This window comes from Colias eurytheme, chromosome 27 (assembly GCF_061535395.1).
Source record: "Colias eurytheme isolate Ceu_HAF_F1 chromosome 27, ilColEury1 Martin Lab GWU primary, whole genome shotgun sequence".
Classification (NCBI taxonomy): Eukaryota; Metazoa; Arthropoda; class Insecta; order Lepidoptera; family Pieridae; genus Colias; species Colias eurytheme.
Window position 1 is genome coordinate 1,867,344 of NC_143006.1, and position 27,696 is coordinate 1,895,039.

The following is a 27,696-nucleotide window of genomic DNA, read 5'->3' on the forward strand; positions in this document are numbered from 1 at the left end:
TACAATAACAAAAAAGTTTGTCAACAAACAATTTGAAATAATTAATAAAATAATTATCAATTTACGTTATTTTTATTTTCTTTTTTGATGATCCTACCATCTGTCAAAGTCAGCTTTGGCCGCCATTGAAGATTCGTTTCTTTATTGAACTAGCTAATAATCTAACTAACTGAACTGAAGTTTTGATTCGTGGACTCGTGGTTTACTTCGTACGTATACAACTGTCATTTGTCATCAAATATCCGTCAAGGACACCAAGGACGGAATCGGAATGTGTCATTGCCATTTACAAAAATACAATATCTTAACTTATGTTATCCTACTTCAATAATTAAAATATGGTTCAATAATATTAAATAATAAAACATCAATTTTTACAATTTACATTTTTTTTGCACACGACATGTTAAGATGAAAATCTTGGAACAGAACTTATAATTTTATTCACACATTCCAAATTCAAATCAAGTTAGAAATGGAAAAATGTTGACCTGAAACAATAAAACAAACGTTTCCTTTTTAGTTTTTATAAACGTTTGGATTAAAAATTTAAAAGATAAATTAATTAGCGACATAATATTATACTCCTGTTCTGATTATAGCAGCAAATCTACGGTCCGGCGTTACATTCCTACGACTTCTTTACTGCGGGTAAGTTTGTCGTTAAAATTTGTTAACACAATTAAAGGAATGAGAGATCCCATTTTCTGGAAAGTGGTTAGTTATGTATAGAAATTATTCATTCAAAGACAAATTTATGAATGATAAACAAATTCAAGATTAATCCAATTTAAATAATAATTACACTATTTAAATATGATTATCATATTTTATCTTGTTAGTATAAATACTTGTGTTAGGGGAAGAATAGTCTATAGGAGATAAATCCCGAAGAGAACAGTATCTAAAAAAGTTAAAGATGTATTTATTATTGATCTTGTTGGCTTCTTCATCAGTTTACACGTAAGAGCTTTAACATTTTTAATTTACTCGTAATATTATTAACTACTCGTATTATTTGTAAAATTGTATTCTCCTGCGTAATTTGGAATTGTATCGATAATTTCAGTGATTTTATTTTGACGAAATCCTGGTTTTCATCTAAACTAATATATTATAAAGCTGAAGAGTTTGTTTGTAGGTATGTTTAAACGCGCTAATCTCAAGAACTACTGGTCCGATTTGAAAAATTATTTCGGTGTTGGATAGCCCATTTATCGAAAAGTCTAGTCTAGTCTAGTCTAGTATAGGCTATAAATCATCACGCTAAGACCAACAGGAGTGGAGCCACGCGGGTGAAACCGCGGAGCGCAGCTAGTCTATAACCTATACTAATATTATAAAGCTGAAGAGTTCGTTTGTTTATTCGAATGTATGTTTAGAGCAGTGAATAGTTAGAGCTAATCGTTATTGATAAAATATCTTAATTCGAATGCTTATCGATCATCAAATTTTTTTGAATTAACATGAAAAGTTATAGCAATGTGTTATGCTATTTGAAAAGTTTTTGAAATCTTCCTGATGGCCTTCATTGATACAGTGTAATAAAATCTTGAATTTTTTCGATTTTCTGTGTGCATGAAGCTTTTGAGGTATTAGCTTGTACATATTGAGAAATATGCTCCTTGTTCAACTCCCATTTATATAAATATAAAATACGAATCTACTGTAGTGTTTTCCTAATGCAATTATATTCTTATTATTTTTAGACATGCTGACGACATAGATCGACCGGATTACGATTTTCAAGCGCAAGAAGATGGCAACCTTATATTATTAAAACGGCAACACTACATAAACACAGAATGCTGTCCGTGTATCAATGGACCTGAATTCGACTCAAAGAGTATTCACGCAAAAAGAGCCATGTCCTTGACTGAAAATGAGAAACTGTATCACAAGCAAAACTATCACTATAACCCGAGGTTCAATAAAAATATGAACAAAACGGTGAGTTATATATTTTAACCCTTATTCAAACGCGAGCCTGTGGAGGAGCTAACAAAAAAGTAAGATACGTTCCTGGGTAATTTTGGGTCGTAGATTTCAAAAATACACACAAAAAAGGGGTTAGTGGGGGGGAAGTACCCTTTTTTCGGTGGGAAGTATATATCCCGTCATCTGTTCTCTCTTGTAAAAAGTTTGGATAGGTGGGAACTATAGCTCCCAGTGTCCACTCCAGACATAAATATTTTAAAACACTAGTTAGTTGCCCTGACTCCACTTGTGAATTTAATGTTATCGTAAAAAATAATAAAGATCAAGTTTTTTAATAAAGGAGGTGAAAGTACTCATCAATGCAAGTTTATTTTACTGAGGGAAGAATTCGGGAATTGAAAAATGAATGACTTCAACATAAAAATGGCATTTTTCTAAAATAAAATAAAAACAATAGGTAAATACTAATGTATTGAGTTACGATTTCTAATTATCTGATCAGGAAATAACGAATAACAATAAATAAGTTGCATATACCAACTAAAAAAAATTTTTTAGACACACAGATTTTATATATAGAATTTCCGAATGTCGTGTGCAGTGACGAACACTGGGATGATATCTTCCCACTTAAAGACTTAATTTCAATCGACTCTACCAAGGTATAAACGAAAGATTCTGGGCATATTTTTACGTTTCACGCAACCGTAATATAGTCTAGTTTACATAGCTAGAACTCAAATCTTCTTATCTAATTTTTTTTGAGCACTACACCAAAAACTAAAAAATAACGGTCGTTTTCGGCTGCAAAATCACGTCACCTGACTTTGACGTGTGTTTACCATGACATGTAATAATTCTCTGAAAAGTGTTTCCATGAAAAAAAGTTCTCTGAAATGTTAAGATTGCGTAGATAAATATTACACTGCATTAGGTTTAAGCATATAAAAACACGATTTACTTCAATCTGAGACGTGGGAAGTATAGCTCCCAGTGTTTTAATAAGGGTTAACTGTGTTTTAACTGCGCGAGGGGAAGGCCCTATTTTTTATGTCAATGTCAGAATTTTCGCGCCAAAAGTAGATCAATAACAAATTACCTATCTAAGTAAATTCCTCGAAAACGACGCTATCGCCGAGGTTGGTGAAAACAGAATAATAATAATCGGTGCAGAAGTTCACGGGTTCGCTAACAAACAGACAGACGCGACAGAGGAATTTGTTTTATAATATGTAGTTGTAGTGGATTTTTAATTTAGTATTGAAACTTGTTAAACAATTTACAATACTGTAAATTTAAAAAAACGAGATGTATACTAATTATCATTATTTTCATTTATAAACTGTCTCTAATATTTTACTTTAAAAATTGATAGGCGAACGTAAATTAGTGCGTTATTTTTTGTAATTTAAATCACTTAGTAGTTAGTACCTACTTACTATCTTAATAATTAATATATAATCTCGTGTCACAATGTTTGTCCTCAATGGACTCCTAAACCACTTAACCGATTATAAGTAACTAGTTTTCCGCCCGCGGGTTCGCCCGCGCAATCAAAGAAAAACCCGCATAGTTCCCGTTCCCGTGGGATTTCCGGGATTGCGTCATTTTCCCGGGATAAAACGTAGCCTATGTCCTTTCTCGGGTACCTATCAAAATATCTCCATACCAAATTTCATGCAAATTGGTTCAGTAGTTTAGGCGTGATTGAGTAACAGACAGACAGACAGAGTTACTTTCGCATTTATAATATTAGTATCACAGACTAATAATAATATACTACGTATACAATTAGTATGGATAAAATTCGCACACCATGTGCATTGTGCAGTTCAATCCAACTTGAGAGATAGGATAGTTTAAACATGTAGGTACCACGGGTGAAGCCGGGGCGGACCGCTAGTTTATTATATTAAAAGAATATTATTGTAAAATATAATTATTTATTTTTTCCAGTTGCTAAGCATCCTCGCACAATTAGAACAATAAATGACCCAAAATACTCATCGATAACGAAACGGACTAAGGAACTCAAAATGGATTTAGCAGCTCATTTTATTTATATTAAGATGTTTATTAATAAAAATTAATGGATTAAATAATAAATTATTATGCATATATTTTGTGTTTCATATAAAAAGCTGAACATATTGTGAAATATTAATTGCGTTGATAAGTATCCAGAAATAATCTAAATAACTAAAAAGTATGTTTAAAACATATGAATAATATTGAGTAAGGTCGTCTATAGGAAGACATCATTCACGACTTTTCATTGTAGAAGCACCCTAGCTGAGAACAGAGGCTCCATAGAGTTGATGTTGGCTGAATTTTTTGTATTTAACTATAATATGATGCGTATTAATTTATGGAAGGTATTTTATATCTATATAAATGATAGAAATATGTTATATAGATAAATGTTAACATTTCTCTATATTTACCTATTTCGTCACATATTAATAAAGAAACGTATGTGTATTTAATCTGACTTAACTGTGGTGTTATTTAAGTAAAACTTCATGTTTATGTCTACTATAACTTTAATATTTATATAAGCCCAAATAGTAATAATAATTAGCGAACAAAGGTACTTGACAAATATTTTAAAATTTAAACACTAAACAGTAAGCATCTCCACGCATTCTCTGTTCCTATAATCCGTGTACCTTGAAACAAAACTTCACGTCTCTATTATTGTATAATGACAGCTAATTTTTCAACCCCTACTCGTCGTTTTAAACTTTGTATAAAAGCTTAACCGAGTGACATACATACATCAGTCACATTTTGTGTTTCTCTTTCAATATGAAGGTAGGTTTATATTTTCTTATTATCTAATAGTAAATTATATAAATTATTGTTATAACAAATTATTAAAATTAAATTTAACGAAAGATAAATTATTATCATTCAAATTTTAAATTTAATATTTTACAGGTTTTCATCGTAGTTGCAATTTTTGTTATGGCGGCAGTAGCGGAGCCACCAATTTCCAAAAGGTAAGTACTTTTATGTATTTTTTATTGCATGTATCATGTAAGGTAGTTTACCTTTCAATATCTTTATCCTTTAGTCTAATTCCTAATTCTCATACGATACATACACGCTTTAAAAATATTTGGCTTTAAATGTGGCCGAGCTTAGTTTTTAAATAATCTGATGTAGAAAAATTTTTTTATGCATAGATATTATGAAAAAAAATATATTCCCCATAATGTTTATAGCCTTTTTTATTTCAAGTATGTACTATGTTTAGTACATCTATATATATAAAACTCAAAGGTGACTGATATAGTGATCTATCAACGCACAGCCCAAACCACTGGACGTATCGGGCTGAAATTTGGCATGCAGGTAGATGTTAGGTTAGGACGTAGGCATCCGCTAAGAAAGGATTTCCCGAAAAAACGGGGATGCACGTACAAAGTCGTGGGCGGAAGCTAGTAGTTCATATGTGATTATTTAACTATTCAATATAATATTGTTTTCAGCTACCTCCCCCCACCGTCCAGTAAATCTGGATATTCGCAAGGACCAGCCTCCTTCCAGGCTGGTGGACCTCAAGTTATAGCTGCAAGGAATCTTGACAATCCACATGGGCATGGCTTTGCGAGGTAAATACAAGCATACATAACTGTTTCATTTATTATTCCATTATTTAAACTTAATATAATTATAGCATAGCGATTCTGATGATTCGATTTTGTAAAAATATAATAAATAACTAACAGTCCAGATAGATCTAATAATATCCCATGCCCATTGCTGAAAGCATAAACTTGTCTCCATGGGTAAAATATTTTTTTAATGGAAAGACTATTTGGTTAGGATAGCTATCAGAAATATATATTTTTTTTTGTTCAGAAACAATCCTGAACGCCCGGGAGCAAGATTTGCAGCAGGCCATGAACATGGTTATGACAACGGAATCGCAAGGGACGCTTTTGAAGCATCCAGCGTAAGTTAATTTTTTGTCAAAATAACATTGACTCCGGAGATTTTTATAGTGAAAAAAATATTACTTGATTTAACTTGTTATTCTTTTACAAACAGAAAACATCAATATCAGAAAAAAATAATGTTTTACTTTGATCAAATAATGGTTCAAGACGTAGTATCTTAGCTGGTGTCGATAAAAAATTAGTACAAGTACTCTGAAAAACTATTTTCACAGTTAAAAAACAAAAATTCCAAATTTATCTTAATTTTTTTTGCTCATTTTATTTAAAAATGTTATTTATGAAATAGTAGGTACTTAAACTATAGAAGTACTTATACTAATTTATACAGGAGCCAGCTAACTACAATTTCGGGTATATGGTCAACGATTTTAACGAAGGCACCGATTTTGGACACCACGAAGAGAGGCAAGAAGAAACTGCGCGGGGCGAGTACCATGTAGTGTTGCCTGATGGTAGGAAACAGGTAATATCCACTAAAAATAACTTGTGTAGATAAGTTATTTTTACATTTTCGCCATAAAATATAATATAATCATCAGTAACATAAAATCGCTCCATTGTAACCCACTAATAAAGATACAAATGTTTTATCATACATGATATATCATGGAAGTAAGGATGGTAGAATTGGGACACATAAATAAAACTCATCTTTTAATGTTTTGCAGCACACATTTAAGTGTATTTAAATCCGAGTAATCGAACACTATGCGCGGACCTTTTTTATATATATTTCAAACTTAACACGACCAAAAAAAATTGTCTTCGGTCTTATATCTCTTCAATCACATTTTTTTGTGTTTTGCGTGAAGAAAACCTAGGTAGTTGATTGAATAAATGCTTCAATTGTGTATTTAAGTGCCTATATTTATTTACAGACCGTAAGCTACAAGGCTGACGAACGCGGTTTCAAGCCTCAAATATCTTACGAAGAAACTGAAGACCTTACTCGTGGTTATGACGCTAATGCAAACAGCCGCGGTAACCATGACAACGGCTATCATGGCGGAAGCGGCCACCATGAAAATAGTTTCGGTAACCATGGCAACGGCTTTAATGGCGGTCTAGGTAACCATGGCAACGCGCGCAGCGGTTACTGACTCATTCCGGTATACGTTTTACTTGTGATGTTAATTTTTTGAATTTTATAACAATACAATAATGGTATTCATCTTTAATTAAATTGATGTATGACTTTATTCTGTTCAAATAAATATTTATTTAAAAGGTTGTGTGTTTACCTTCAGTCACATACTGTGCATTCCTAATAATCCTATATTTGTAGAATATTAAAAAAAACACCTCACGTTATTTACGAACGCCCCCTAAGATATCTACGAGTAGAAAATTTATAATTGTATTTCACTGTGACAAATCAAAATATGTATAAGAAAATAAAAATCAATGGACATCATGAACCTATTTTTAAATCGATTCATATTACCTATTCCAACTTAAATAGGTATAATATTATGTACTTACTGTTTTTGTTATTTAATTTTTGTAATAAAATTTGCTTTCCGCTAGACGGAGTGGTACCCTCTATAAACCACATAACTGATAACCTATTTATATTATTACGTAATTAATTAGTCCTCAAGTAATTAGAGCGTGGGCAAATTAACAAATATTGTTTTTAAATAAACGTCATCATAAATCGATGTGCTCTTGAATAATGAAGGCTAACATTTTAACAATTAACGAAGAATTAAAATAACTGTCTATTTTACAAATTGGGTTACAATATAAAAAAGTCACCATTTTATTTTTATACTACTTACTTACATTTTCTTTTGTATAGAAATTTTATTGCAATAACGTTTTTCTTTTTTGTTGTATTTCACAAAATAAAAGTAAAACTCAATTGATATGACTATGTATTATGGTCGATTGATAATTAAACGCCCAACAATTCTAAAGAATATAATTTTCCTTGGATAATAATATAATAAAAATAGGTTTAAGTGTACCCTATGATTCTTCACAGAAAATATTAAGTAGTCTCTATCTATGGATCTCTATGAAAATTAAATCATCATCGTCATCGATATTTTCCTAGAAAATACCGAATAACTGACTTATAAAAGTAGCTTTTGTTTCATCTTTTTGAAAATAAATATATATTAATAACTAGCGGTCCGCCCCGGCTTCGCCCGTGGTACATATTTATGATTTCTCTACGTAAGAACCATCCTCGTACTTCAAGGAATATAATAAAAAAAGAATTAACGAAATCGGTTCAGCCGTTCTCAAGTTATGCGCTTACCAACACATTTTGGGATTCATTTTTATATTATAGATAATATATCTATTATTTAAATATTTAAAGTTTAAACGTATACACTTTGGTATACACTAAACGCATGATCTTTGGCTCAAATAATGACTTCAGAATGAAATGCACTCTTCTACGCATCAGTGTATCTTTCTGTCAAGAAATTCACAGTGCAGTCACACTAAGCTGTTAAAATTTTGGTATAGATAAAATGTATAACTAAGACCTATAGGTGCATAATATAAAAGAAAGTCGGGTTAGAAACACCACTAAGCGAATTTTGAAGATTTTTGATTTGTTGCCTCCACCTAGCCTGTTTGAAAAATTACAAGGAAAAATTACAAAGGAAAATCACTATATTTTTCACCTTATTTCTTACCCTTATAAGTTGTAATACGTATGTAACACCTGATAAGTTCTAAAAACAAAAAAAATAAATAAAAAATCGTTATCAAAATAATTCTCACCACGCCCTTACCACCAAGACCTTGAATTTGAGTTCCATATTCGCATTGCACAAGTTAATTAGATTTAACAAATATTTGATGTGCTTGTGTGTTTAATTTTAATCGATTAAGTCGAGTATAAAACGGAGATAAATCATTGAATAGCCATCATTCCTATCACCGTTCACAGGATCTCAGTAACTAAGGAAACATGAAGGTACAGTTTTAAATTTATTAAAATTTTTGTTCGAAAATCTAGAATTAAAGATTGTCTTTTTACTAAAATTTAATTAATTCTCTTTTTGAAATTCGATCAATAACGTAAATTACTACGAAAATTAGTTTAATTTTGCACTATATCTAAATTAATTTATGAATCTTAGATCACATCTTAGCTTTCCATCAGGCGAGATTGTGGTCAAGCGCTTCCCTATTTCTACAATAAATAAATAAATTACCAATCAATTGCTCAATTAAACCTCAACTATCGACAGAAATAGATCATACAATCATACTTTATACTTGAAATACCATCTAAGACATCATACAATTATAATGCTTATTTTATTCCAGGTCTTGGCTTTAGTAATCCTTGCTTTAGGCTCAGCAGCAGCCCGCGGTTCTGGCCCCTATTTGCCAAGTGGCTGGAGACCAGAGGGACCAGCTTTCTTCCTTCCAGCTGAACAGGTATATATCATCAATAGTACTTGATATCATTTTAATCAGAAATCGTACTAAGAACGTAATAACTAATAAGTATCTTAGCTTTGAATAGAAACAAACGTCGTTAAATATAAGATCTTAACATTTAAACCGTAGTAGATATAGGAAGCTTAGAAGAGATAGGTAGTGAAGTGAATTTATTGATGCACAATAAAACGTTTTTCGATCGTACAATGAAAAAGTTTTATACAAAAACACGCTATTAATAATTGAGGACTTCTTTTAGGGACATTCGTAAAAAATATTTTCTATGCTATAAAATTAAACAAGTCGTTAACAATATACATATATTTATTTATAGAAACCAGTAGAGAATCCGCTAAAAGACGTCATCCTCCAAGAATCAGAAGCATCAGGCTCCGAAGCATTACGTGAATACGGTCCACCAAAGGTCGCTGAGCTATCACAGGATCTCATCAAACAAAGCCTTCCTGATGTAGCTATTGAACAAGACTTCAATGAAATCAAACAGGAACAAGAGAATTACGAAATTAAACAGGATGTTACCGCTGCTGTTGAAGAATCCGTCAATTTAAATGAAGGTAAAATAGATGCTATAAATGTTTTCGAAAATTCGTAAGAACTTATAAAGCATAAACATTTTAAACTGTCTGCGAAGCTGCTGATTGATCGTGTTATAAATTTGTTATTGTATTATTAAAACTCATATCCACTCTTTAAATTATGAATTTCTGAAGTATACTACTTTTTGTTCATGATATACTTTTTATTTAGCCGTAGTCGCGTCCATTGAAGAAGCTGTCACGGAATCTCAAGAACAAGCTACTACTTTAGAAGCTGTTGTTCCAATAATCATCGTGGAACCGGCCAGCGAGGTCCAATCTGTTACTGAATTGGATGTCACTGAGAGCGTAGAACCATCAACCAGTTCTAACGTTCAAGACTCTGACGGTTCAGCCAACTCCATTCAGAGTGTTAGCCAAGAATTCATTGTGAACAGTGAAACAGAGAGCCCAGTTACTGAAGCTAGCTTTCCCATAATTGAAGTGGATTCTGTACAAAAATTCGAACAAGTTATTGAAGCCGAAGTACAGAAGCTGGAGCAGGTGGTAGCTGAAGTACAAGAGGTTGAACAGGAGGTGAAAAGCGTTGATCAATTAGCACAAAACATTCCTGATGCTTTAGCTTACTTGGAGAATGGAATTCAACAGGTAACATAAATGAAGACTCAAAATATCAAAGATACCACAGCATATTAACAGATAATTAATGATTTACTTTAACTTTTAGGTGGAGTTAGCGCAAGCTCAAGTTGATGCAGCAATTTTAGAAAACTCTGGGTAAAATATTAAGCCTTTTTTCCCTCTTTTAATAGACGATTGAAAATATTTTTTTACTCATTTGAAATGCATATTTTAACAGATCCTTACAACAAGCACCTGAAGGTTTTCTTGAATACGGACCACCCGGCTTCAGGGAATACGGACCACCTAAAGAAGATTTGGCTAAAGCATCTGCTGAGGTAAATCAACCCTGAATTTGATAATAACTTAAATAACTCTACTTATTTATTAGTCCTTAAATACTTAAAAAAATACGTCAAAATATGTTTGAAAGGCACAAAGATATAATATTTAATGAAATCGTTATTTATTCATGATAATAATACATGAATAAATAACGAAATTACGTATTTTCAGCTCCCTCAAGCAGACTCGTTTATAAGCACCAATGAAGCAAGAAGGCGTCGTTTTTCTCCCAAATTCAGGTAAAAGAGTAAAACGATTTAAATAAATGATTGTATTTTTATAACTAAATGCTCATACAATTAAAAGTGGATTTACTTACCACTTGAAAACCAATTCATGTAGTAAAAACAATTTTTTTTTTCAGACCCGCAAGGATACACTAAGGAATAAAGAAGTTAATACGTTTGTTTGAGTATTATATAGTATGACTAAGCGTTGAATCATGTTTTATATAAAAATTATGTATAAATATAAATAAATATATTGGCAAATAATATTTGTTTTATTACAATGTTTGGTTTAATTAAATGTGAAAATGAAATTAAAATAATGAATCCTAATCAATAAGAATGTTATCGAAAGCTTTATTAATAAAACGAAAGCTCTACAGCTATAATAAAATAAGTTTCTCGAATTTTAAGAATAATTAATCACACTACTCACATTGCAATCACATATTTACCGATTGCTTTTTCTATCTCTATAATTTTATCAATTGGTCTAAATTTTGTAGGTTAGGATACGTCAAGCTTTAAAGAGAGACAACTCAGACAACTAAGTCGACTCCTTGACCACCGAGCGGCCCGATCGGGCCACGACACAATAGATTTTCTATTGTATCTGTGATTATGTTTTCAATAATTTCAGTTTCTCTTTACACAAAAGACTTACTGTGATGTACATAATGTTATGTGCGAGTTAAAAAACACTTTTGTTAAATAATATTTTAATAGTAAATAACTAGGTAAGTATTTTAGTTTCGTTGAAAACAAACAGTTTATTTTTTCATTTTAATTTCCTGCTGCTTGACTTTAGTATTATGCTCAAATGACTGAAACTAAAAGTTTTGCATACGCAATTTAGAAATTACCAACTTTTCAATATTCGAATGAATTACTTTGTTAATACGTTGTTTAAAATTCAGATAGTGAATTTCATTAAAACATACGAATTCAGTGTTAAACAATCTGAGGCTATTTAATTGTATAGATTTGCAAAAATAAATCACAAGTCGTGCTTAATGAAGGCCCAAATCAAGAGCAAGACGTGTCGTCTATTGTAATGGTGAATATAACAATAGTCAAGGCACATTCTTCTCTATTCCAATCAGATAAAGCTCAAAATACTATACTTGAAAGTTTAAAGATAGTTTACAATGTTGGTGGTAGGATAGTAAAATCAAATACTATAAATAGTTGAGAGTGTGATGATGATACCATTCAGGTATTGGCTTGTCTTCAAGTACCTTTAAAGATTTGGCTGATCCTGAATATTAACTTAAACGTATACGTTTTTTCTACCATTGAAAAGCTCTTTATTTGGGCAGAAATATTTTTCAAGTGGAAAATAATCGTCATGGCAATGAAGGTGCGTAATTAATAAAATATGTCTCTCAAAAAGTCTGCAATGCATCTGCAGAAGCCTGTAGAATATGGGCGGTGGATTCGCTTTCGATCAGGCGCTCCACAAGCCCTGCACTTGCCCACTCTACTATAAAAAAAATGTGGAAATTGTAAAGCATCTCATAATGTTACTCTGGTAAAATAAATGTTGTTCCTTTGCGGGCAATGCGTTAATGATTTACATGTTACATGATACTTCCTATTAATTGTGTAAAAATGGGCAAAAAAATGTCCCTGAAGTAAGTAATTTAATCTATACTTCCTTTGTTTGTAGATACTGATAGCAGTCAGCGTAATTACCTGCGTGTTGGCTGAACCTCCTGTGGGGTATGTTATTTTCCTATAATTAAAAAGAAGGGTATAGAAAACTAAAGCTACTTGTTTTAAATAATTAATTTAGTGTTTGTGTTTTCAATTTACAATACATTATTTATTTGCAGGGATTCATATTCCTACGCTGATCACCCTAGTCAACGATCGCTCTCAACTCAATATGGTGCTCCAGCTTTCGGATCTCGTTCTTTCAATCAAGGATACTCACAACCATCGCAAGAGTATGGTGTTCCAGCACTACGTTCCACTCAGACACGTTCAAACGTCGGAGTTTCCCAACAATATGGAACACCAAAGGAAAGAACCACGCTATCACAGAACTATGGAGCACCCGCAGTTCGTGTTAAATTTGACGCTGCACGCGACATTTCTCGTCCGTACATACCAACTGCACGCTCACAAGGCTTCAATTCCAAATTCAGTGTAAGAAACACCCAATTGTCCCAACAATACGGTGCTCCTGAGGCTAGAAATCTACATAACAATAATGTGGAAGAACTGACTCAGGAATATGGCGTTCCTGCATTGAGAAGTTTGTCCGATACTATTACAGTTCCTGGCATACCTTCCGATTCTTACGGCGCTCCACTACAAAGGTCTCAAGATATTCCTTCTGAACAGTACGGCGTTCCTGGACGAAGCTTTGGCTCGAATAAAACTCCAAACTTCCGATCTTCTGTTTCCCAAACATATGGCGCTCCTCGTTCTAACTATGCGGCCTCTTCAAGATACAATTCATTTAACGCCCGATCTCAAAGCCGCAAAATTTCAGACACATATGGTGCTCCTGCCAGATCTTTGTCCACTCAATACGGTGCGCCAAGTACTAATTTCAGAGCATCTTCTTACCAAAAGAGCCTTTCTGATACATACGGAGCTCCCAATGAAAGATCTTTGAGCTCTGAATACGCAGCACCTAGCGGGGGCTTGAACGCCAATGCTTTTGTTTCTTCTGATGTATACGAGTCTGCTAGGTAAGAGAATAATTTCATACATGATTAGGTATTACATGCTTGTGCCTTCATTGCATATTTATTTATCCATTCTTTTTATTATAAGGTCCTCGCCGTCTGACAAGTATGGTCCACCAGCTCGCGAAGCGATGCCTTCTGACCAATATGGAGTTCCAGAACTAAATTCAATTCTGTCTTCCCAAGGATACAATTACGCACGAAATGCTCTCGATGAATTATTAAACCAGGTTTGTTTAGAAGCACTATTGTTGAATTTGATATTTTTGGTTTTATGGCATTCAAATGCGAAATATAAATTTATATAGAATAGAAAAAAATCGATCCTGAGGCGGTATTCGAACCCGCGTCCTTCACGTCTTGTACTTTTAAATTTGTGTAAGTAATCTGAAGACGTTATTACAATAAATTGTTTTATATAACAGGAGCCAGCTAGCTATGACTTCGGTTACAAAGTGAATGATTTGGAAAGTGGAAGTGACTTTGGCCATACGGAGACGAGGCAAGATAACAAAGCTGAAGGTTCCTACTTTGTGGTGTTGCCTGATGGTTCTAAACAGGTAAGGGAAAAAAACTGGTTGATAGGCTGGTCGATAAAGTTAATTGTACTAAAGGTAGACAGTTTCATAGAAAAACGTTGCGCTTACGAACATATTGTGACTGACTAACTTATCCCCATCGAAAAAAAAAATTATGTGCCTATATTCCGTAATTTCAAATATCCTGCTATAAAAAGTAAACAAATCTCCATGTCACAATTTCTTGTGTGAGCTTTTGCATATTGAAATGTAATAAAACATATTGAAATGTAATTATTATTTTTATTTTTTATTGTAATTTAATAGGTGGTTGAATACGAAGCAGACGAGCACGGCTTCAAGCCCAGGATCTCAGTGGAGCCAGCAGAGGGTACAGGCTATGATGACAACGCGGCAGACATCGCCAGATCGGGACCCTATTAGTTGATTGTATTCCATTGTAATGTAGATAATTATTAAATAAATAATTAAACAAATGATGTGTTTTTGTTTGCTTCTGATTTTTGTTGTTTTAAGCCAGTTATCCGTGGAAAATACATTGAGATAATATTACTACGTATGGAGGAGACACCACGAACAAAATCTGTGCGCCATTTTTTTGCTCTAACTAAGTTTTAAAAATTATTATCTAGTTAGGTATGTACTTAACGATGAAAGTTATTCCTTTGCACTTTTCCGTATTATTTGTATTATTTGTGCAATATCGTAACACACACGAAGGCATGTTTGATGCGTTTCACTTTAAAACCATTAAAAAATACCGCTCAACATACGTCACATGACGTATGTTGAGTGGAGCATAAGTGATGTAGGCGGTGTCGTCTCCTATTAATATTATCTCAATGGGAAAATATGCGAATTTTAAATCTTTATATCTGATGACACGCTGGATTTGAAATTTTTAATGAAATAACTTACACAACCTTAAAATTACACAACCTACAGAATTTTTTCTACAGAAAGAAACAAAAATCAAAGTATGTATATAGATCAAAATACATACATACATTTTAAGATAATTTAAAATTAAAGCCATTGGAATCAATTAATAATTTACATATCTGTAGGTACCTACTAATCTATACTATAATATTATACTATATCTTTACCTACTTAATATTATAAAGCTGAAGAGTTTGATTGTCTGTTTGTTTGAACGCGCTAATCTCAGGAACTACTGGTCCGATTTGAAAAATTATTTCGGTGTTAGATAGCCCATTTATCGAGGAAGGTTCTAGGCCATATAATAATCATCACGCTAAGGCTGAAACCGCGAGGCTCAACTAGTTTGATATAAATAATATGTCATTTATAGATATTATTATCTACATATTTAAAATTAATTACTCTTTGGAAATGCTGTTATACATAACGTATTACGTAATCTATACGTTATACCACAGTATTACCATAATATTGTAATACTGTGTCTATACTTTAATGTTATAAAGCTGTAGAGTTTGTTTGTTTGAACTTGCTAATCTCAGGAACTACTACTACGTTAAATAATTCAGATTTGAATTATACATTATTCTCTTTGGATTTGAAATAACTGTGGACGTGACGACCACAAATGCGAGCAAAAGGGAAAAAATACCATGTAACTACTTATATCTTAATATTTTTTTTAACTTATGCACTAGTATACAAACAAAAACATAACTTACTGTCTTTCTTATACTTATTATTGATGAAATTTATATCTTTGGGAGAGAAAATAGAATTAAAATATGTACTTACATAATTAAGTAGAAAAAAAGTGATAGGTAAAGTCAGATGATGAGTATTATTGCGATAGCCGATAGGTATTTATTTATGCTAAATAAAATAAAATAAAAATGATAAACATTTAATATTTTAAATTTTAATTACCTATAGCACGGGATATTTATTATAAGAGAACTGTATGTGGTAAGTAACATATTCTTGTCATCCTTATTTTATAAACGCGAAAGTTTGTATATTTGTTGGTTTTGATTCTTACTCCTTCACGCAAAAACTGCTGAACCGATTTTTATGAAATTTTGCACCCACATAGAGATTAGAGACTCGCTTGGATAGTTAGAATAGTTTTTATATATTCATATTATTATATTAATAGTAAGCATTAAAACTGTTGGCGATATTAGGTACTTATCCCCCATTAGTGTAGAACTCTGTATAATATGTTGCTTTTTTAATTTGTGTAAGTACTAATATATGTATATTAAAGAAAAACAGAATTTACTGTCTTGTTGATATTTACAATTTACAGTCTATAAATAAAAAAATATCAGTAAAAATAAAGAGGATCATAATGGCGATTTCTGTAAAAATAAAATGCAAAAAATATTTTATAAACGTTTAATGGCACTGTTTACAATCTACACCACAAGCTTATGAGCTATGTTTTTTTTTACATTTTTTATTGCTAGAAATAAATAATTAGAGTATTTTACAAATACATTTGTCCGTCAATCAAAATTCAATTGAATACTTAAATATATATAAACAAAATTACAAATGTTCTCATAAACAATTTTATAATTAGCAAATGTCGCGTTGACTAATTAACAAGAATACAGGAAATTCAGTGAATGTAATATTTATAAAGATAATAGAAATGCAAATTTAAATTGAGATCGGTCACAATTCAACCAAAACATTTAATATTGAATTCAACGCAAAACAAAATTTAATAAAAATCACATATCACAATTATTCAGCTTCGATTTACAGTCAAATTGAGGATCATCTGATCATTTTGGTTATATTTATAATTCAATTGAAATTGTAGTTATCATGATCCGTTGCATTCTTAATTAATAGGGTCCCGATCTGGCGAGGTCTGCCGCGTTGTCATCATAGCCCTGGCCTACAGGTGGCTCCACTGAGATCCTGGGCTTGAAGCCACGCTCATCTGCTTCGTATTCTACCACCTGGAAAAAATAAAACCTACATTTCAAACTCAAACTCAAACATTTATTTATTCAATTAGACTTCTTTTAGAAGCACTTTCGAATCGTCAATACATATTTTTAACAATTACCACCGATTCGGATAGCAGTATCTATGGAGAAGAACCGGCAAGAAACTCCATAGTTGCTCAATAAAATTAAACATGCAAAAGAAGCTTTGACAGTAAATTATATCGATCAGAGTGATAAAGCTACTTCTTCTAATATTACGTATTGTATTAGTATCTTCTGTTTAGATTGATTTTTTTATCTTTACATGAATACACGTCACTTTATAAATTAACTGAAATGATTGAAGAAAAAGCAGCAAAACATTCAATAAGCGAAACGATTTTCCACAAACAGTATGAATTATTATTCTTGCTGATTTATGGGTTAACTAAAGACTTAAGGTTATGTCTATTAGTCTATCATTATTCGTCTATTATTCAAGCGTAGAGTGAACAGGTACCTTCTAGGGAAGCGCGTTCCATATTAGACCACATCTCAGCTTAACATCAGGCGAGATTGTGGTCAAGCGCTTCCCTATTACCAATAAAATAAAATAAAATTATAATATTCTTCATTTACCTGTTTTGAACCATCAGGCAACACCACAAAGTAGGAACCTTCAGCTCTGTTATCTTGCCTCGTCTCCGTGTGACCAAAGTCACTCCCACTTTCTAAATCATTCACTTTGTAACCGAAGTCATAGCTAGCTGGCTCCTGTGACATAAAATAAAATTAGTAAAATAGATGTTACCGACCGCGACGTTATTACATATAATGATTAGTTTGGAATAAGAAAATTGTCCAATAATGCTATTACTTTTTAGGTTACGTTTCATACATGAAATAGTACATGTATCTACAACTAGCTGCGCTTCGTGGTTTCACTGGCATAGCTATATAGCCTATAGCCTTCCTCGATAAATGGGCTATCTAACACCGAAAGAATTTTGCAAATCAGATTAGTACTTCCTGAGATTATCGCGTTCAAACAAACAAACTCTTCAGCTTTATAATATTAGTATTAGTATAGTATAGATAGTATAGATAATTAGATATAGATTTAATTATTCCGGTGATCAGACCTGGTTCAGCAATTCATCAATTGCATTCCGTGCAGCGCTGTATCCTTGACTGGAGAGAAGTGAATTCAATTCTGGAACTCCGTATTGGTCTGAAGGCATCGCTTCGCGAGCTGGTGGACCATACTTGGTGGACGGAGAGGACCTTATAACAAAAACCAGGTATTAAAAAAAAGCAATGTGCACAAATATAATGTGATAAGTCATTATTTGAGCAAACTTATCCGCGATGAAATCTAATTTTCTTTAGATGTTATCACGTAAATAAGTATCAAATTATTATTTATTTTCTTACCTAGCAGATTCGTATGATGAAACAAATGCATTGGTGTTTAAACCACTCGGCGCTCCGTATTCAGAGCTCAAAGATCTTTCATTGGGAGCTCCGTATGTTTCAGAAGGACTCTTTTGGTAAGAAGATGCTCTGAAATTAGTACTTGGCGCACCGTATTGAGTGGACAAAGATCTGGCAGGAGCACCATATGTGTCTGAAATTTTGGGGCTTTGAGATCGAGCATTGAATGAATTGTATCTTGTAGAAGCCGCATAGTTAGAACGAGGAGCGCCATATGTTTGGGAAACAGAAGATCGGAAGTTTGGAGTTTTATTCGAGCCAAAGCTTCGTCCAGGAACGCCGTACTGTTCAGAAGGAATATCTTGAGACCTTTGTAGTGGAGCGCCATAAGAATCGGATGGAATGCCAGGAATTGTTATTGTATCGGACAAACTTCTCAATGCAGGAACGCCATATTCCTGAGTTGGTTCTTCCACATTTTTGTTAATTAAATTTCTAGCTTCAGGAGCACCGTACTGTTGGGACAATTCTTGGGTGTTTCTAGCACTGAATTGGGAATTGAAGCCTTGTGAGCGTGCAGTTGGTATGTACTGACGAGAAATATCGCGTGCAGTGTCAAATTGACCACGAGCCGCGGGTGCTCCATAGTTCTGTGATAGCGCGGTTCTTTCCTTTGGTGTTCCATATTGTTGGGAAACTCCGACGTTTGAACGTGTCTGAGTGGAACGTAGTGCTGGAACACCATACTCTTCTGATGGTTGTGAGTATCCTTGATTAAAGGAGCGAGATCCAAAAGCCGGAGCGCCATATTGAGTTGAGAGCGATCGTTGACTTGAGTGATCAGCGTAGGAATATGAATCTCTGCAAAATGTAATAAAGGTGTTAGTCTTTTTTAACCTTTAATAGATTATTAGAATCCACATGTTATGGATATAACTAACATACAATTTAAATATAATAAAGTTGATTAACATTTAATAAGTATAATAAAATAACATACCCCACAGGAGGTTCAGCCAACACGCAGGCAACCATACTTACAGCAATGAATATCTGAAAAAAATGCATAAAAAGTTCTTAAGTTTATCTTGTGTACATATTAATTTATTAAAATTTGATTTATAGAGTAGTTAAACAGCTTCATAAGATACACAGATTAAATTATTGTATTGTTAACGACTCTTGATAAAGGTACAAATTTTGAATTAAATATATCTACAGATTTAATTCAAATTGTGTACCTTCATCAAGCTGGACAGTCGTCAGTCATAAGTGGGTCAAAATACGTACATACAAAGAAACAAAACAAAAAATGTCGGTTATAATCAAACATAACAGGTGTATAAGCGATTTAAAAAATATATCTACTGTAGACTGTAGACTAAGTAAATTGCATGTGAGTTTGGTTACATTTATTTGGTCTAATTTCGTTAGTGAATTTTTGTTATGCCTATGTATATTTTTTGCACGATTGAGTTTTTTAATTAGGTTTCGAATTCGCTTACTTATCCTTGTAAACGCTTACCACTGAACTATAGAGTAAAAAGAAAGTCCTAAAAATTATGTAATGTCTCAAAAACTATTTTTAATTTATAATGTTAATTGTTATTAATGGTTAATGCAGAGGTGGTATTTTTCTGCTAACTGTGTTAGTTTTTTTATTAAATTTCAACAACTTTTATTCAAATTAATAACACCTTTGTCTTAGTAATTAATCACCTATTAATTAATATGTCACTTACTTTAATTTTCATTTTGACCGTCGCGTTGTTAACCTGAAAAAAAAAACAAAATCGATTTTATCGATTCCAATTAAGAACACAAATTTAGTTAAAATTTTGTTTTGTACTTGAAGATTCACAAGTCAATATCCGAATGGTATCACCACCAAACCAACCAAGTATTTATAGTTAACACTACCATTCTACCACCAATACGTTATACCAAAAAATTAACAGAATTTGATCTCTATTCCTTTGACTTAAAGTACAAAATGTTTCATCTATTTCTGAAGATGGTTACAATAGGCTACACTTGCTCTAAATCTATTGTCAAATGAAATCGAATGTTAACTCCAGATCGGCATTGCATATTGTTATTTGGACCTTCGTTGAGCACGACATGTGGTCCTTAATTTAACGACAAATCTCGATTTAACTCTGATAATATAGGCATTTGGAATATCTAATCAATCTATACTAATATTAAGCTGAAGAGTTTGTTTGTTTTCTGGATTTCAGGAATCACAGGTCCGCTCTTAATCTATTAAAATAAATATAGTTTCAAAAACTAAAAAACACGCTTTCAAAATATAAATAAATAATAAATAAATAAGCCATTTATTCGAAATCTCACTTATTATATACCTAATATACAATTTTGTTAGTAAGTAGTTATTTAAAACTAAGGTTACTTATAATTAGTGTTAGTTATATATTGTCTAAGAGATTTCGACCCCTATTTGGGTAAAGGCCTCCTCCTTCCTTTTCCATAGCTCTCTGTCCTTGCCTGTCTTTATCCAGTCTTTTCCTGCGACGTGTATTATATCATCAGCCCACCTGCTTTCAAAATATACAGAACTAAAAATTAAAAAATAATTTCTAGGAATCAAACAATAACCAATACATCATCACTACATAATAAAAAACAAAGTCGCTTTCTCTGTCCCTATTTCCCCATGTCCCTTTGTATGCTTAAATCTTTAAAACTACGCAACGGATTTTGATACGGTTTTTTTTAATAGATAGAGTGATTCAAGAGGAAGGTTTTAGTATATAATTTATTAGGTTTTAGACAAAGCGGGCAAAGCCGCGGGCGGTAAGCTAGTAGTATATATTATGTGAAAAAAGCTTGGGGCGCTTTTCAAGAGCTGATTATACATGGCGCCCCATGCCGATGCTGTGGCACCAATAAATCCATAGCATAATTTATTACGAAATAAATTATGCTATGTATTTTTGAAAGGCGTAATAATGTGTATGTATGTAATGGATCTTGTAGGTAGTATGATTTCAACAGTAAAAAGCTACTTTGGTTTTACGTAAATCCAGTTTCCTAGTTCATCACAGGTAGAGCCGGTACAAGTGGCTAGTTTATAATAATTAGAGTGTCCTCTTATTGACGTTTTGTTAAATAAATATTGGAAAGCTTAAACTGTGCTTACTGGCTTACAAGTGTTACTTCAGTTCGTACTTAAGCTTTCTTAAACGTAGTAAGTTGACTATAAGCTTATACTTGAATTGGCAGGATTAAGTTTCTCAATGGATGCTAAGTTATAAGTATGCTGTTTTAAGTTGTAAAAGATTGCGCATATTTTTTTGTAATTGTTTGTCATTCTTAGGTCCTGAACGGCTGGACCAATTTTTATGAAGTTAATTGTCAAACATCCTGCTGCTTTGAAGTAAATTGAGATGACAAATGTTTTTAATTTTTAAACATATAAACACAGGTTTTCTTTCGCAATCACTATGAGAATTGTATAGGTTTTTCCTATTTGTAAAACTAAAGAGAGAATAACAACACAAATTATATACCTTTATACCTATCACTATTTACCCGACTGCGACAGAAGGAGGTATATGGTTTTCGAGTGTACATATACTTACATATATATTTATATTTATTTGGTACTAGCGGTCCGCCCCGGCTTCGCCCGTGGTACATATTTACGTTTTCTCTACATAAAAACCATCCTCGTACTTCAAGGAATATAATAAAAAAAGAATTATCTAAATCGGTTCAGCCGTTCTCGAGTTATGCGCTTACCAACACATTTTGCGATTCATTTTTATATATAAGATTACGTCGTAGCGCCTAAACGGCTTGTCTCATTGATGTATACCTATAATTTATTAGAATATTTCGCATTTTATGAATGATGTGAATAGATTCATATTAACAGGGGTACCTAAGTATATATCAATATAAAAAAAATTGGCAAAAAAAGTAAATTTGCAGTAACTTTTTGTTTTTGTAATAATAGGTCTATGTCGTTGTTTATTATGAGTATTCCGTTTAATTTTTAATAAATGGGTATTATAATGGCACAAGCCAGCCATTAAAAACAATACTTGCCCGTATTGTCTAAACATTTTTAAGGTTCAACACGATGTCGTCACACAAATTAAGTACAAGGACGCCATCTTGCGGACAAAGAATGAAGTTTATGTCACGAATACCATTGTCGAGAATTACACCGTATTCATTGAACTCATCAAATAAACGATGATAGACCATTCAGGTGTAATCGAATTGGAATACTAGATTATTTATTTGTATTTTTTATCGTGCAAAAGGCTTACTTTTGTTTTAATGTCATAATGTGGGCGTAAAGCATAAAAAATTTAAGTTGAAGCAAAATATATTTTTTATAATATAACGTCATGTGATTTTGTGATAAGAATTTGATCAAAAAATATCACGACAAAAAGAAGGCGGAAAATTTAGATTTTTAGTGCGAATGAAAAGACCTCTTTACGGAAAACTATTATAGCGTTACGTCACTCAATAAAGATATAGGTTCATGGGAAAATTTTCTAATTCTGTTAGTGCTTCTAAATCGTAACAATCAACAAATGTTAACAAATTCTTCTTCTATTAGATCGGATCTACATTTTGACCTTCTTATCTATAAGATATTTTGATCTTGGCTAGATAGATAAAGACTAAAGAGGTCAATGTTGTAGGTAACTATGAAAAATAGTATTTTTGTAAATGTCATAATAATGTTACCTATGTTGTGTACCACAGAATAGTTAAAAGTACAGGTAATACGTAGTGATCATATTTAGTAGTAGGTATGTGTTTTAACATAGAAACTCGACATTTCGGTTTTCAGAATTTTGCCACTAAGATTTTGCTAATGTCGATTTCTGACATTCGCACAAATACGCAAACCCACAAGATAAGGACAAAAAACGAAAAAAGGAAGGAAGGAAAAGGATCAGGAAAATGTGTTTTACATTCGCATAATTTACGAATGTTTGCATTCCATTGTTCAATTTGAATTCCTCATTTAATTCACGACACGTACACACATCTAGGGACAAAGGCATAAAATTAAAAACATAAAACTTCGTTAGAAACATTGTATTTGTTACACTTTATCTATAACTATAGCTTACCGCCCGCGGCTTCGTCCGCTTTGTCTCAAACCTAATAAATTATACACTAAAACCTTCCTATTGAATCACTCTATGTATTAAAAAAAACCGCATCAAAATCCGTTCCGTAGTTTTAAAGATTTAAGCATACAAAGGGACATAGGGACAGAAAAAGCGACTTTGTTTTATACTATGTAGTGACTAGTGATATTTTAATTTACACATCTGACCGTCGAAACACAATTTTCATTTTAATTTCCTTTTTACACGTTTTTAGCAACAACACAATATAAAAACACAATACTACAGAGTTTAACATCAACCCTAAAATAAAATAATTCATGAGCACAATGGTATATCTAGTTGGACACCACAATATAAGTAAATCTTCGGAGAACAAATACAAATTTATGATAAAACATAAGAAAAACGTTATAACCGTTAAACTAATTGCATACTTTCGTATCTTCTCCGATACAACTTTATACAAAATGAATAAATACAATCCTGTACCAAAAAACATTACCGGCCATCGTAACAAACAACACATTATTAAATAGGTAGTCCTTTCATCAAGATAACAAGTTATTACAGTGTAAAAAATACTTAACAATATTGGTATTAACCACGAGCACAATGTTACTTTATACAAGTCATTTTTCTTCATATTCACCGCGACCACTATAACACTTTCATACATGTGTTTTATGAAGAATATAACTAAAATTATTATCACATAGTCGTTGTATATTTGTGCGGTTCGAAGGAGACAATTTTCCAAAAACGTTCGTTCGTAAGAACTTGATAGCACATTCGTCAAAAGCACGAATCTTTCCAGAAACCGCGCTATGCTTACTTGTAATAACATCTGGTTTCTGTAATTCCTTCGCCATAATGTTACCTTTAGATTTGCGAATATAGAAATTAACAGAACCATTGCTGTCATAATCACTTCAGCTATTATAAAATGTATGAATTTTTGTAGAGTCTCTGCATTGTAAAGTTGTGTGAGCGTCACATTTGTATAAGTTATATTTGCCTCCAAGGTATCGTTGTAATCATAAGTAACATTAGCTGCTTCTGTGGTAAACACTTCTGTTGTTATTTCTTCCATTTTGTCTGTATTGTATAATTTTTTTTGTACTTTATATTTATCCTTGTTTCTCTTGTTTTCACCAGTATTCTATTCAAGCACTTCACACACTTTTCAGGTCTTCTTTATAGATCTTCTTTCAATACTTCTTGCTGCGTAACTGCTTGGCTTCTTTTTGAAGATTAATTTGTAAGATGTAATAAATCTGCGGATAAACCACGCTTATAGTTTGAGTTTACAAGACGTACTGACACCTATGAAAGTGACGAAATGTAACAGGAAATGTTCGTTCATATTATTCATATGTTGCCGCAACAAAATCGTGCGGAACGGAACGGTGGTACAGCGTCATCGCGGCGTCACGTCGCCGCGCCGTGCGATTGGCCGCGGATGACCCTACCACTGTCCGCTACGACTTCGACTTGCCACGCAACCGCCGAGCAGTACACTCCCTCGCTAAAATCAATTGTCTAAACGCACTCTGTAATTTTGATTAATAAACTTTATACGCGCAAGTTTACTTTCATCTTCTTTCGCCACCTAAAATCCAGAGACCAGTACGCTACATAATTTCTGGACCTTCGACCCCGGATCCTGGATTTTGGAGACGCAATCGGCGAAGAAGTCGCAAAATTACAGTGCAGTTTGGTAAGACGGTCAACTAATTTATCCAACCCTGTAAAGCTTCATCTGAGTGATACTGTGCTTTGTATATTCCAGAGCTTTTGATGTTGCTTGCCTCCTCACGTGCTTTTACACAACCGAAGAATCTGCTTCACGTGGCACGTAAGTACTTGTAGCTTTTTACTTCAGTAGGGTAGACTGGGTACGATTGAAACAAAGGACGGTTGAAACAACACGAATATCTCGCAAACCGTTGGTGGGGGGGTTAGGGGTCCAAGGGGAAAATGAAGCGCACAACTGTTCTAAACACGAACCACAATGTTGCGTCGACCTCCGCGCGCTTCAGCTGATTTTATAAGACCCTATTGTGTTTTTATGACCAAAAGTAAGTATTTTGGCTTGGAGAATTTTCCAAATAATGGCGTTTCTATTGAAGTGACAGTATTAAGTGTGCGTTATTGTTTGAAGTGAATCTTGTGGAATATGAAATTGTGACTAGTATCATTGTATCATTGTTGTTACAATTACTATAACTGTATTTTACCTAAAGTAGGAGTTGGGGACGGTTGAAACATTTTTTTTGGGTACGGTTGAAACATTGTTTTAATTATTTTTTGATTTTTTAGAAGCCGATAGCACGTGTAAGAGAGATTTTGGGAAGACAAATATACTTGTCGAAGTACAAAGACGCATATGAGGAGGTGAAAACTGGAGAATCATTGCGAAAAGCGGCAGAGAAGCACGATTATTCGCTTCTAAGGTAAATTCGAATGCAAGATGACTCTGGCGAGCAAGAAAAATAAAAAATGGGCTATAATAGAGGATATAACAATAGAAGGTATAATAATAGAGGGCGAAAAATCAGGAAGTCTACTATTTACACAGACACAACAGATAAGGAAGAGAGCCAGAATTAATATTAAAACGAACAAGAGCTAATCAAGTGAAGAATCGATTGGATAGAGGAAAAAGGAAGAAGTTTGATGGAGGAAAATGTAAAAGAAACACCATAAAAGCAAAAAGAAAATGTACAAGAGAAGATATCATCAGAAGATGAGGAGTAGGTACTTCTGTCTTGTTTGTATGTCACCATATTTAGAGAGCAGACCTTATTGTAAAAGAGTTACTTAATTATTGTTAGATTTAAAATAAACAATCAATAAAACGTATTTTAATACTATATTTTGTATTATTCGCATGTTTTTCAACTGACCCCAATCACTGTTTCAACCGCCCCTGGTATGGGGACGGTTGAAACAAATCGGATTTATTTTTTTAATTTGATCTTCTATTTAAAATAATACACCTGGAACTAAAACCACAGTGCCTATTAGTAGACAGATACATGCTCTTTTATATAAGATATATTTTTCATCGCTCGGGTTATAAAAAGCAAAGTTATGGTCGTTATAAGAGAAATTGTTTCAACCGTACCCAGTCTACCCTAATTATGTCTCTAACTGAGCAAAAGGAGCTTAAGGATTTGAGGAAAAAAGGGGTTTAATTAAATGTAGATTAACTAATTTTAAAAAATACGTTTCTTCGTTTGAAAACGTGGATCTTGATACGCATCAAAGGGCAGAACTAAAACTACGTATGTGCGCAAAGTTTAATGAACGATTTCAACCAAGTTCAAAGTAAAATTGAAGATCTTGTCCCGGAGTCAGAAACGGATAAACTCATAGAATGGCGCGTAGAGTTTGAGAGGGAATATTATGTTGTCCTGGCGATGCTGGACTGCATGGTAAACCCAGACAATTCCGAGGATAGATCTGTTAATAAATCCATTGACTGATCCTTAGCGCACGACCATACGACCTGTAACAATTTTAATAACGATTCAGTAAAATTACCCACTTTTTCTGTATCTAGCTTTGACGGTTCACACTTCACATGAACGCTGGGTAGAATTTCGCGACACGTTTTCGTCTTTAATTCATAATTCGAAGTCAATACCACCGGTTCAAATTTAAAGGCGAGTTTAAAAGGCGATGCCAAAATCGTTATAGAAAACGTTGAATTTTCATCCGAAAATTATATGGTTGCATGGGAGCTTTTATTAAACCGTTTTAATAGTTCACGCGATTGATAGTGCAAAGTCACATTAAGGCAATATTTTCACTTCAAAACGTCTCAAGAGAATCGGCTATTCAATTACACAACTTAATTGATACAGTTTTAAAAAATTTACGTATTCTTAAAATTTTAGGGGAACCCACTGAATACTGGGACACTGATTATTTATATCGTAGT

General features: G+C 32.9%; 5 protein-coding genes across 5 annotated transcripts; 4 read left to right on the forward strand and 1 right to left on the reverse strand.

Moving 5' to 3' along the window:
* The first annotated feature begins 895 nt into the window (after positions 1–895).
* Positions 896–3,992, forward strand: LOC149896773 (uncharacterized). The gene is made up of 3 exons (XM_090117042.1): positions 896–963; positions 1,710–1,950; positions 3,895–3,992. The coding sequence occupies exons 1-3, from the start codon at positions 920–922 to the stop codon at positions 3,925–3,927; spliced, it is 318 nt and encodes a 105-aa protein (XP_089973168.1). The 5' UTR covers positions 896–919; the 3' UTR covers positions 3,928–3,992.
* Positions 3,993–4,875: 883 nt separating this feature from the next.
* On the forward strand, positions 4,876–7,089 carry LOC149896774 (uncharacterized). Its single transcript, XM_090117039.1, has 5 exons — positions 4,876–4,940; positions 5,433–5,555; positions 5,806–5,899; positions 6,232–6,366; positions 6,782–7,089. The coding sequence occupies exons 1-5, from the start codon at positions 4,906–4,908 to the stop codon at positions 7,001–7,003; spliced, it is 609 nt and encodes a 202-aa protein (XP_089973165.1). The 5' UTR covers positions 4,876–4,905; the 3' UTR covers positions 7,004–7,089.
* Positions 7,090–8,797: 1,708 nt separating this feature from the next.
* LOC149896775 (uncharacterized) lies at positions 8,798–11,272 on the forward strand. Its single transcript, XM_090117045.1, has 9 exons — positions 8,798–8,841; positions 9,198–9,311; positions 9,649–9,909; positions 9,967–9,979; positions 10,083–10,519; positions 10,599–10,648; positions 10,731–10,830; positions 11,009–11,076; positions 11,202–11,272. The coding sequence occupies exons 1-9, from the start codon at positions 8,836–8,838 to the stop codon at positions 11,218–11,220; spliced, it is 1,068 nt and encodes a 355-aa protein (XP_089973171.1). The 5' UTR covers positions 8,798–8,835; the 3' UTR covers positions 11,221–11,272.
* Positions 11,273–12,349: 1,077 nt separating this feature from the next.
* On the forward strand, positions 12,350–14,741 carry LOC149896776 (uncharacterized). The gene is made up of 6 exons (XM_090117327.1): positions 12,350–12,424; positions 12,734–12,786; positions 12,900–13,766; positions 13,852–13,993; positions 14,189–14,323; positions 14,609–14,741. Exons 1-6 carry the CDS (start codon positions 12,413–12,415, stop codon positions 14,723–14,725), a joined length of 1,326 nt encoding a protein of 441 aa, XP_089973453.1. The 5' UTR covers positions 12,350–12,412; the 3' UTR covers positions 14,726–14,741.
* A 2,284-nt stretch (positions 14,742–17,025) lies between these two features.
* On the reverse strand, positions 17,026–20,485 carry LOC149896777 (uncharacterized). The gene is made up of 6 exons (XM_090117303.1): positions 20,367–20,485; positions 19,625–19,677; positions 18,625–19,485; positions 18,333–18,474; positions 17,830–17,964; positions 17,026–17,220 (listed from the first exon to the last, which is right to left on the reverse strand). Exons 1-6 carry the CDS (start codon positions 20,376–20,378, stop codon positions 17,104–17,106), a joined length of 1,320 nt encoding a protein of 439 aa, XP_089973429.1. The 5' UTR covers positions 20,379–20,485; the 3' UTR covers positions 17,026–17,103.
* Between the last annotated feature and the right edge of the window lie 7,211 nt (positions 20,486–27,696).

Excerpts from the sequence above, each read along its gene's own strand:
- LOC149896774 (XM_090117039.1), top strand. The coding sequence starts at position 4,906 with ATGGCGGCAGTAGCGGAGCCACCAATTTCCAAAAG. Across the intron at positions 4,941-5,432 it reads GAGCCACCAATTTCCAAAAG|CTACCTCCCCCCACCGTCCA; the intron begins GTAAGTACTTTT and ends TATTGTTTTCAG. Across the intron at positions 6,367-6,781 it reads TGCCTGATGGTAGGAAACAG|ACCGTAAGCTACAAGGCTGA; the intron begins GTAATATCCACT and ends ATTTATTTACAG.
- LOC149896775 (XM_090117045.1), top strand. Across the intron at positions 9,312-9,648 it reads TCTTCCTTCCAGCTGAACAG|AAACCAGTAGAGAATCCGCT; the intron begins GTATATATCATC and ends ATTTATTTATAG. Across the intron at positions 10,520-10,598 it reads TGGAGAATGGAATTCAACAG|GTGGAGTTAGCGCAAGCTCA; the intron begins GTAACATAAATG and ends TTTAACTTTTAG.
- LOC149896773 (XM_090117042.1), top strand. The coding sequence starts at position 920 with ATGTATTTATTATTGATCTTGTTGGCTTCTTCATCAGTTTACAC. Across the intron at positions 964-1,709 it reads GCTTCTTCATCAGTTTACAC|ACATGCTGACGACATAGATC; the intron begins GTAAGAGCTTTA and ends TATTATTTTTAG. Across the intron at positions 1,951-3,894 it reads ATAAAAATATGAACAAAACG|TTGCTAAGCATCCTCGCACA; the intron begins GTGAGTTATATA and ends TATTTTTTCCAG.
- LOC149896776 (XM_090117327.1), top strand. Across the intron at positions 13,994-14,188 it reads TCGATGAATTATTAAACCAG|GAGCCAGCTAGCTATGACTT; the intron begins GTTTGTTTAGAA and ends TTTATATAACAG. Across the intron at positions 14,324-14,608 it reads TGCCTGATGGTTCTAAACAG|GTGGTTGAATACGAAGCAGA; the intron begins GTAAGGGAAAAA and ends GTAATTTAATAG.
- LOC149896777 (XM_090117303.1), bottom strand. Across the intron at positions 19,486-19,624 it reads TTGGCTGAACCTCCTGTGGG|AGATTCATATTCCTACGCTG; the intron begins GTATGTTATTTT and ends TACATTTTGCAG. Across the intron at positions 17,965-18,332 it reads TTGATGAATTGCTGAACCAG|GAGCCAGCTAGCTATGACTT; the intron begins GTCTGATCACCG and ends TTTATGTCACAG.